Source organism: Taeniopygia guttata, chromosome 19 (assembly GCF_048771995.1).
Source record: "Taeniopygia guttata chromosome 19, bTaeGut7.mat, whole genome shotgun sequence".
NCBI classification, from domain to species: Eukaryota; Metazoa; Chordata; class Aves; order Passeriformes; family Estrildidae; genus Taeniopygia; species Taeniopygia guttata.
The window spans coordinates 4332904-4343193 of NC_133044.1; the positions used below are offsets into that span (position 1 = coordinate 4332904).

General features: G+C 61.4%; 1 protein-coding gene across 1 annotated transcript; it reads left to right on the top strand.

Annotated features, from left to right (window-relative positions):
- Nucleotides 1-41: 41 nt before the first annotated feature.
- Nucleotides 42-8448, top strand: SPAG5 (sperm associated antigen 5). The gene is made up of 23 exons (XM_032751754.3): nucleotides 42-308; nucleotides 491-586; nucleotides 801-2389; nucleotides 2473-2665; nucleotides 3176-3268; nucleotides 3407-3511; nucleotides 3799-3918; nucleotides 4158-4250; nucleotides 4387-4521; nucleotides 4645-4738; nucleotides 4822-4915; nucleotides 5012-5093; nucleotides 5521-5654; nucleotides 5947-6112; nucleotides 6263-6386; nucleotides 6499-6570; nucleotides 6698-6797; nucleotides 7056-7167; nucleotides 7370-7450; nucleotides 7535-7678; nucleotides 7827-7901; nucleotides 8106-8186; nucleotides 8271-8448. Exons 1-23 carry the CDS (start codon nucleotides 285-287, stop codon nucleotides 8376-8378), a joined length of 3915 nt encoding a protein of 1304 aa, XP_032607645.3. The 5' UTR covers nucleotides 42-284; the 3' UTR covers nucleotides 8379-8448.
- The last annotated feature ends 1842 nt before the right edge of the window (nucleotides 8449-10290 follow it).

Here is a 10290-nt window from a genome sequence, read left to right on the forward strand (position 1 = left end):
GCCCGTGGCCCCGCCCCTAACGGAAACCCGCGGGTGACGCGCGCGGCTCAGCCATTCAGAGCCGCCCGTGCTTTTCAAACCGGCGGCGGCGGGCCCGCACCGGGAGCCGGGGCTTGGACCGACACCCGGCACCAACCGGGAACCAGCACCCCCACACCGAGACCCGGCACCAACCGGGAACCAGGACCGAGACAGACCCTGGCCCGGTGGGCCCGGAGCCGAGCCCGGGACCGGGAGCGGAGAGCCACCGCAGCTGTAGCCGGGCCCCGGAGCATTGCCGGGCCATGCAGCGCAACAAGACCCCCGTGGTGAGTGCGGGCCGGAGCTGCGGGTCGCTTTGGGTGTTCGGTGGGGCGGCGGGGCCGGCACCGGGGAGGGTCCCCGAGGGTGGCGGGTGCGGTGCGGCCCGCAGCGCTCCCGGTATCGGGGTGTGTGTGTTTGTAGCTGCCTGTGCTGCCGCCGGTGACCCCTCTCCCCCGGTTCTCCCCAGGCGCAGAAGCGGCCCCGGCGCACCCCGCTGCAGCAGCTGCAGTTGGGCACCGACCGGACTGGCCTGACCCCCCTGTTCCGCCGGCTGCGGCTCAAGGTCGGTGTGCGGAGATAACGAACGGAACGGGGCTGGTAACGGGGGGACTGCGGTGTACCTGAACCGGGAATACAGTAAATGGTGCTGGCGCAATGGGAGAAGGGGCGTATTTCCTGCATTGGGGAAATGGGGAGACTGGGGCAAACGGTTGCGGGGTGCAGGGGGAAAGGGGAGGGCTGCCCTGACCTGCGTTTCCCCCTAAAATGTTCTGTAGGACAATGACTGTGCCACCCCAGTGTCCTGTGCCCGGGGCCCCCGCAGCAGTGTCACCACAGCGCCTTGCACCCCAGGATCCCCACGAAGTGCTACCCTGGGCCCTTCTAGCAGCACCACCCTAGTGCCTGATATCTTGGAGCCTTCCAGCAGGACCTCCACCTGTGACCTCAGGACTCCCATCCTTAAACCTGGTGCCTCTGAAGCCCCCAGTAATGCCACCCTTATTCCTGGTGCCTTGGAGCCCAGCAGCAGCACCGTGCCAGCCCCTGTGTGCAGCTCCATCTCAGTGCCCAGCACCCCAGAGCCCTCCAGCAGGGCAGTGCCAGTCTCCCTGTGCAGCCCCATCCCTGTGCCCAGCACCCCAGAGCCCTCCAGCAGGACAGTGCCAGACTCCCTGTGCAGCTCCTCCATCCCTGTGCCCAGCACCCCAGAGCCCTCCAGCAGGGCAGTGCCAGTCTCCCTGTGCAGCTCCTCCATCCCCGTGCCCAGCACCCCAGAGCCCTCCAGCAGCATCATTCCAGTTTCCCTGTGCAACTCTATCCTAGGATCCAGCAGCCCAGAGTGCCCTGGCAACACTGTGCCAGTCTCCCCGTGCACCTCCATCCCTGTGCCCAGCATCTTGGAGTCCCCTGGCAGCCCCATGTGCAGCCTTGTCCTGGGGCCTTGCACTGTGGAATCCCCTGGCAGCACCACCCCAGGGCTCCCCAACAATATTAGCTCAGTGTCTTGCAACCCAAACTCTCCAGGCAGCTCTGCTCTACCCCTCTGCAGCTCTGGATCCCCTGGCAATGCCAGCACAGCCTCCTGCACCAGCACAACCTCTGTGCCCACTGCGGTCACTGGCACCAGCATGACCCCAGTGCCCACTGCGGTCACTGGCACCAGCATGACCCCTGTGTCCACTGTGGTTGCTGGCACGAGCCCAATGCCCACTGTGGTCGCTGGCACCAGCATGACCCCAGTGCCCACTGTGGTTGCTGGCACCTGCACAAGCCCAATGCCCACTGTGGTCGTTGGCACCTGCACGAGCCCAGTGCCCACTGCGGTTGTTAGCACCAGCATGACCCCTGTGTCCACTGTGGTCGCTGGCACTTGCATTAGCCCAGTGCCCACTGCGGTTGCTGGCACCTGCACGAGCCCAGTGCCCACTGTAGTCACTGGCACCTGCACCAGCCCAGTGCCCACTGCAGTCACTGGCATCTGCATGACCCCAGTGCCCACTGCAATCGTTGGTACCAGCATGACCCCAGTGCCCACTGTGGTTGTTGGCACCAGCCCAGTGCCTACTGCGGTCATTGGCACCTGCACGAGCCCTGTGCCCACTGCGGTTGTTAGCACCAGCATGACCCCAGTGCCCACTGCAGTCACTGGCACCTGCACGAGCCCTGTGCCCACTGCAGTTGTTGGCACCAGCATGACCCCAGTGCCCACTGCAGTCGCTGGCACCAGCATGTCTCCAGTGCTCTCCATGGCCACCAGCACCTTCAGGACACCTCAGGGTGTGGGGGAGAGGAGCAGTAACACACCCAAGGGAAGCCTCCCCTGTGCCAGGGACAGTGCTGTGGAAACAGACTCCCTGCTCTGGCAGTAAGTATGAGGACATGCCCCCCTGGATGGGGCTGTGGCACCTGTGGGCTGTCCTTGCCCTAAGCCCCTCTCTTTGTCCCCAGCTGTCCCCGGGAGCAACTGAAGACCCTGCCGCGGGCACAGCTGGAGGAGAGGCTGGAGCGGGCCCTCATCATCATCGAAGCTCTCTTGCTGCAGCTGTGTGACTTAAAGGACAGCCAGCAGCTGCGGCCTGGCATGGGGCCAGCCAAGCAGAGGGACACGTTCACACAGACTGACACCACCCACCCCACAGGGGTAAGAGTCCTCTCCGAGGCGATGCCAACCTGTCCCCTCAGCCTCGGTGTTGTGACAGTGTCCTTGTGCCGCTGGCAAGACAGTGACCCCAGCTGGGTTGGTGGAGTGGAAGTAAAGGGCGGCTGCTGCATCACGCGCCCGGTGCTGCGTTATCGTGCCCAGATCAGCACATGCTGAGTCTGCTGGATTTGAACCCTCCTGGGGGGAAACTGCCCTGGTGCACGTGGTGGGAGGAGGGGAGGTGTCATGGCTGCGGGGCTGGTGCGAAGGGCCCTCTGCTCTGGTGATGTCCTTGGGAGGAGGAGATCTACTGGCAGCTCCACCTCGAGCTGCGGAGGAAAGCAGAGGCTGTGCAGTGGCAGTGGGGAGTGGAGTGGGATGTACAGCTGGAGCTGGGTGGCTGTCACTGGCCATGAGTGTGCCAGATCTCAGCCGTGCAGGGGCACACACATGTGCCCGGTGCTGCCTGTGCCAGCTGCCATAAAACCAGTGTCCTTGTCCCTTCCCCAGAGTACCTGGAACAGCCAGAGCCTCCTGTTCCGGGGCCTCGCAGCAGCTGCTTTTCAGAGTTTGCAGGATGAGCAGGGAGCTCTTATGCAGGAGGTGAGCTCTGCACATCCCTCTGCTTCCCCTTTCCCCTGGGTTCTGGGAGGTCTGTTGGCACACACAGCAGATGTACCTGGAGCCTCACGATGTTGTCACCTCCCACAGCGGGAGCAGGAGAGAACCCTGGTGTCCCAGTGCCAGGCTGTGCTTGAGACTGCTCCCAGCAAGGTGCAGAGCTGCCTGGAAGAGCCGGATGCCATCAGGCAGCGAGTGGATGAAGCCCTACGAGCCCAGGATCAGGTAAAGGGGCAGTTGTTGTGGGATTGAGGCAGTCTCAGCTGTCCTCATGCCTTTGGTGGGGCAACCTGCATCTCATTTCTGGGGATGAGAATCTCCCTGGCGTCCCAGGTGAAGAAAATCCCAACGTGGAAGGCAAGGAGTGCTGTGTGATGGAGCTCTCTGGATGTATTTTTGGTGCGGGCTGTGCTCCCCGGGGAGCAGGAGTCCTAGACTGGTGCAGGGATGGCTCCTGGGAGTTTCCCCTTGTGCTCCCCAGTGTGGCTGGAGCAGCATCCTCTCCTCTGCAGGGATATCTCTTCCTGGAGGCTTTCTGTGCCCATGCCAGGGCCCAGATCAGTGCCCGTGACCAGAGCCTGGCCTCCCAGGAAGAGCTGAGCACACTGCTGGCCCATGCCATCAACCTGCAGGTACTGAGTATGGTGCTATCCTCACTACCACACACTGGATCAGGGGCTGGAAGGGCATTGCCACATCCTGAGCTTGAATGATGCTCTGCCATGGGCTTGGGTGCACCAGAGGTTTTCTGGTGCTGCTGCTGGGAAACTGCTGCAGATTTGGCTTCAGGGCTGGTACTTGTCTCCCTTGATGGCCATTAAATGTGGCTTTTCTACCACAGCAGTGCTGACTCATTCCTCCTACCCTACAGGCATCCCTGTCTGCTAAGGCGCAGTCTTTCCGGGAATTCTTGGATGTCACCTTTGAAAATCTGAAGAAGGAAAGGAAGGCCGTGGATGAGGAGGTGAGGGGTGTCCTGAGGGGGCTCAGCCCCTTGCTGCCCTGCCAGTGCTCTGTGCCCTGGGTGCCATGACCTGTCCCTGGTCACACAGCGGGGCAGTGCCACGCTGAGCTCTGCCTGGTGCTGTGTCCCTTCCCAGCGGGAGCAGACGAGGGCCCTGATATCCCGGTCTTTTGCCCTGTTGGAGCGTGAGCATGGCAAGCTGCAGAGCTGCCTGGAGGAGCGTGCTGCTGCACAGAAACGAGAAGAGGAGGCTCTGCAGGCCAAGGAGGAGGTACAGGGGTGCCTCCTCTCAGTGCTATGAGGTGTCTGAGGCACGGGGTGATTTGGGGCACCCCTTGGTGTGAGGACACCCCACGGAGGAGAGCACCCCAGAGCAAGCACCGTGTCTCCACAGGCATCCAGGCAGCTGGAAAAGACCTTGGTGACCCTGCAGGACACACAGGCTCAGCTGGAGAAGCTGACAGTGGCCAACTCACTCCTGGGCAAAGGTAGGGGTGGGAGATGTGGGGGCTGGAGCTGCCCCATCCCCCTTGGCCCTGTCTCCCCTTGCTAACAACTCTGTCCCTCACAGACCTGAGCTCCATGGGGATAAATCTGAGCAGTGTGGAGCAGGAGCGGGATGCGCTGCAGCAGGAGAACGAGAAGCAGCAGGAGGAGATGGCCCAGTGGGTTTCAGCCCTGATGTCCTGAGCCCCATCCCACCTCTGGCCCCCAAAACACAGCACCCCCTGATCCCATCCCATCCCATCCCATCCCCTCAGGCTGGCGCAGGAGAGGAACTCCCTGCAGCAGGAGCGCAAGGAGCTGTGCCAGGAGCTGCGGGAGGCCGCTGAGTGCCGGGAGGTAGGAGCTGCCTGACCTTGCCCACACGTCACACGCTGCTGGCCCCCATCATGGCCTCTCTGGGAAGGTTGGCAGATGGCCACGAGTGGGATTAGCCCTCCTGTGGAGGATGATGACCTCGTGAGGGTGGTTGACATCCTGCATGTAGTGCAGCTTTTCATCCTGCCTGGCAGGGATTCCCAGGGAGGGGGTTGGGCAGCTCTTGGAGAGAATTTTCTTGGAGATAAATTTCCCCTGCAGGCATGGAGCTGTCCCTCAGCCTGTCCTATGTCCCCAGTAGACTGGTTTGTAGGGTTTGGGCTGCTGGGATAAAGCTGCCCCTGATTAGAAACAGCACCCTGAGGGAGGGTCTGTGCTGGGGGTCCCAATGAGCCCCCTTGGCTCTCTGCTTGGCTGCTCATGACTGTGTCCCCCCACCCTCTAACAGTTCCTGGATCAGGAGAACCAAATGTGCCGCAAGCAGCTGCTGGAGGTGGAGGCCAGACTGAACTCCACGCTGGCCACCCTGCAGGAGCGCATCCAGCAGCATGAGGAGCTGATGGAGTCCCACCAACTCCTGCGGTACTGCCCCACTCACCAACTCCACTCAAACCCCTCTATTTTTGGGAAATCAAGCCCTTCCTGGGGTGTCAGAGGGGACATTTTGACCATGGCCAATGCTGCTCCAGCCAAGTGTGGTGGTCCAGGTGGGGGGGAGAGGCTGTGGGAGGGCCAGCAGATCCCATCTTGAGGGAAGCTGCCCGAATCTGTAGGATTTGCAGTATTGCTGGTTCATGGTGAGAGTCAGCCATGTCCTCATCCCACATCGAGGAAGGGAAATGCTGCTCCTGCTGAGACTGATGCCATCCCACAGGGAAGAGCAGGCTGCCCTCAGCAAGGAGCTGGACAGCACCAAGGCCGAGCTCTTCAGCTTGCAGATAAACAGGTCCAAAATTTCTTGCTGCTCCACGGGCATTACGAAGAACAAGATGCGGTTGCAGGAGCTCGCTGACTGCCTCAAGGCTGCTCTGGAAGAGCCGGTAGGAGCCCTGTGCTGGGGGCGAGGACGACAAGATGGCCCAGGGCGGGTCACACATTTGTGGCTCTCCCTGGCATGGCTTTGAGATCCTGGGCTTGCTGGGGCAGTCACAAGCTGCACTCTGGTACTGTATCCTCCTTCCCCTCTGAAGGATGATGATGATAGCCCACCAAGAAGCAAAGCCTGGACCCCACGCCTTGCCTGGACCCCGGCGTGCCGCACTCCGCACCACACCTCCTTCGTGGGCAGCGTCATGAAAGCTGTATCAGGGGAAGGTGAGCTGGCACCCCCTCTCTGGGTTTTGGGGAGTCCCAGGATGGGGATTGCTGCCTCCTGTGCTGGGGGATGTGCAGGGCTGGGCACAGCCACTGTCCTCTCATCTTGCAGATGCCAATGAAACCACCAGAAGTGGGAGTAGAGTTGCCAAGGACAAACTTGCATCTGTGCCAAAGCCAATAGGTATTGGGGCTATCACCCTGTCTGGGACCCTACTCTGGCTGTTTGTGCAGAGGAACGAGGCTTCCTTTGTGTGCTCTGAGGCTGATGTTCCCTCTGTGTTGCTCACAAGGCTCTTTCCTGCCTGCAGATCCCGAGGACACTCTGCTGGAGAGTGTGAAGGAGCTGGGAGTTGTGGTCTCCAACTTTGCCACGCTGGGCTTCCGCATCCAGGAGCTGAAGACAGAGATGTGAGTTCAGAGCGGGTTGTGTCAAGGGTTGGGCAGGGGCATCGCTGTCCTGGGCATGGCCTTTCCTGCAAGCGGCCTGCCTGGGTCTGCCTCTTGCCTCAGCCCTGTCATGGCTAGATGGGCTTTTTCCAGCTGGCTGGGCTGGACCAGATGTCTTCTCCCACCGTGGGCCCAGGGGCATGCCCAGGAGGGGGTTTGGTACCTGGTGCTGTGCTTGGCTGCGGTCCTGACCCGCTTACCACCACTGTCCTCTCCCAGCTCTGACCTGCAGCTCCGCCTGAAGACAGTGACAGCTGAGAGCCAGGAGAAGGTGGATGACCAGGCTGCCACCATTGCCGAGCTGCACAAGGCACTGAGGACCAAGCTTGAGGTAAGCCAGAAGTGGGCCAGCCCTCGCCCCAAGGGCAGAGCCAAACTGGGACGGGCACTGATCTAGGACATGGAGAAATCTGGTGATGCCCCATGGGTGCTCCTGACTTGTCTGACCTCCTCCAACATGAGAAAACCCACTTTGGGTCCTGAGGGTGGCCAGGGCTAGGCACTGCCTGACCCTGCTTCTTCCTCCCTGTCAGAATGAGAAAGAGCTTCGGAACCTGTTGAAAAAGCAGGAAGAGCAGATGTTGCAACTCATCGACAAGAGTGGGGAAGTCACGGTGCGTGATGGGGGCACGGCTGGGCAGCACCCTGGGGGGCTGCCGGGCACAGGACCCCTCCCAGCATCGCTTTTTCCCCTGTAGAGGCTGAAGACAGAAGTCTCCGAGCTGAAGCGCTCGCTCCAGCTTGCAGAGACAGAGGCCAAGGTGCTGTGGGAGGAGGTGAAGGGCAAGGAGCACCAGGAGAAGCCTGTCAACATCCAGGAGCGGGTCCTGCTCCGGCAGCAGGTGAGGCTGGGGAGCTGCAGGGCTGAGGGCTCCTCGTGTCACCCCACCATGGACAAGGAGACCTCTTCAGACCTTGCTCCTCACAACCTGTCCCCCACTTCAGAGCTTTCCTCCACAGGGATCTCAGCAGGGCTTGCTCCTTTTGCAGGTGGATAAACTGCGAATGCTGTTTGTGAAACAAGAGGATGAGAAAAGACGGCTCACTGACAAGTACCTGGAGCAGGTGTGGGGAGCCGCAAGGGGCTGCCCTGGCTCCAGTCATAGCAATCAGAATGGTTTGGGTTGGAAGGGACCACAAAGGTCACCTAGTTACAAAGGTCACCTAGTTCCAGCCCTTCTGACATGAGCAGGGGTCCTCTCTCCCTTCTGGGCTGGTCCCTGCCCAAGTTTGGAACAGAGTCCTGATGGGCATCTCCCACCACCACAGATCCGAGGGCTGGAGATGAAGTTCCATCAAACCCAGAAAGTGCTGAGGACCCATGAGGAGATGCAGGAGAATATAAAAGAGGTGAGATTTACAGTTTATTTCTCACCCTTCCTGTGACTAGGAGGTCACCAACTCAAACACTATTGCTGCTGCTGCTGTCCCCAGCTCCTGTCTGCTGTCCCTGAGGTGGCTCTGAGTTGCCAGGAGCTCCAGAACCTGCTGCGCTATGTGGGCCTGAAGCCAGCCACCAAGGAAGCTGCTGAGCCACTATAGCCTGTAGCCTGAAACCTTTCCTGTTTTTAATGTTGTAATTATTTTTTGAATAAAGTTGTGTTGGCTTTTACCCTGCCTGCTGTGTGCATTCAGGAAGCTCCTGATGCTATGGGTGGGGACAACTTGTCCAGCCTGTGCCGGTTGCTCCTGTTCCGTCACGGGGCCGTGGGCACAGCTCCTGCCACCCCAGGGCCTCTCCTTGGCGGGGGACACGTCCCCCCCTCTCTGCCAGTGTTTGCTCTCAATAAGGCCTGCGTTCCCCAGGCTCCCACCCTGTGGCCCCGGCAGCAGCCAGAGTGGCCGGGCTGAGCCAGCTTCCCTCCCCTGCTCCTCCTCCTGCCCTAGATTCCCTCCCTGCCCTGCTCTGCAGGGGCTTGTCTGGACCCTGCACCCCATCCTTGGGCTGCGGGCACGAGCCTGTTGCATGGGCCTTGTTCCAAAGGCTGGATTATTCCTCATCTTATCACAGGGCTGGTTCCAGAGGTTGGATCCTGCACTCTCATCACGGGGCTGTGGGCACACGCCTGTTGCACGGGGCTGTTTCCCCCTCCCAGCCTGGCTGCAGCACGCAGCATCCCACGGCTCAGCCAGGCCGGGAGCTCTGCCAGCTCCTGCTCCCAACCCCCCTTGCTCGCTGCTGCTGCATGGAGGGGGGAGAGGGGGGCTCCCTTAGGGGCTCCCCAGCTCCCAGAACAGCTCCAACCTCACCTCCCTTCTTCCCTGCTGGGGAATCTCCTGTGGGATCCCCCTCCCGGTGTTCCTGACCCCAAGGATGTTCCCCACTGCCATGGGACCACGGGGCACCTTCCCTCCCCTGTGATGGCCCAAAATAGCAGCACTTCAACAAGTGCTCTGGTTTTTAATGGCCTCTTTCTCCTGCCCAAGGGGGATGGAAATCACCTTCCCCTGCCCTCTGCCACAGCCCTGCCGCTCTGCGTGGGGCGGGTGCCGTGACACGTGGGGTGCTGGCACCGATTTATCTACCCGGGAAATGTTTGGGGCTGTGCCTCCATGTCCTGGGTGCGTGGGTGGCTCGTGAGGAAGCAGTGCCCTCTGCTCCCTGGCACTGCCTTCCTCCTGCCCTGTGACCCGCGGGGTCGGGTACAGCCATGCAAGGTGCAAGGCCAGCAGTGGGGTGGGGGTACCCGGCTCTGGGATGCGGGGAAATGTGCTCCCTTCCCTGGATTAGGGCCACAAAGGGCAGCTGAGCCTCCTTTTACGGCGGCATTCAGCACAGCGGGGCCCTGGCAGCCGTCCCCGTGGGGCGAGTGGGGACACTGGTATTGTCCCTGTGCTGGCTGCGGGTGGTTTTTTAGGGGGGTTGGTCTCCTGTGAGTGTCCCCACTCTGTCCTGGAGGGTCTGGGGCTCAGTGCTGCTGGCTCCTGGGCACAGCAGACAGATACCCCAGATGGGGTATCCTGCACAGTAATAGGGTCCCCAGCCTGGGGGTGGGACAAGGGAATTCCTCACCCAGAGGTGATGAAGGGAAAGTCTGTTTTTAGATAACAGTGGAAATAGGGGGGCACAGCCTGGGGGTGGCACAGAGGGGTTGCTGTCTTAGTTGGCACTAGCAATAGGGGGGCACAGCAGGGGGGTGTCAGAGGTCCCTGTCCATAACCATCAGGGGTGGTGGGACAGAGGGGTCTCCAGCAGCAACTGGAGATGGCACAGTGGAGTGCCTGGCACCAGAGGGCCTTCTGATGACAAGGGGTGACTCAGCCGTGTCCCTGGGCAGTGGCGGGGAGGGCACAGAGGGGTCCCCATCCCCAGAAAAGCATTGCAAAGGGGTGATACAGTGGGCTCCCCAGCCTGGCATTGTCACTTTAGGGCTGCGGGGTTGTCACCAGTGAGGGGCACGACCCCGGCGGGGCAGGGGGGGGCCCGTAGCCGGCGGGGGGCGGGGGCGGGCCG

Bases quoted from the DNA above. Each gene is read 5' to 3' on its own strand.
- SPAG5 (XM_032751754.3), top strand. From the start codon at position 285: ATGCAGCGCAACAAGACCCCCGTG. The intron at 3,512-3,798 runs GTAAAGGGGCAG...TCTCCTCTGCAG, and splicing joins CCCTACGAGCCCAGGATCAG to GGATATCTCTTCCTGGAGGC. The intron at 8,187-8,270 runs GTGAGATTTACA...TGCTGTCCCCAG, and splicing joins TGCAGGAGAATATAAAAGAG to CTCCTGTCTGCTGTCCCTGA.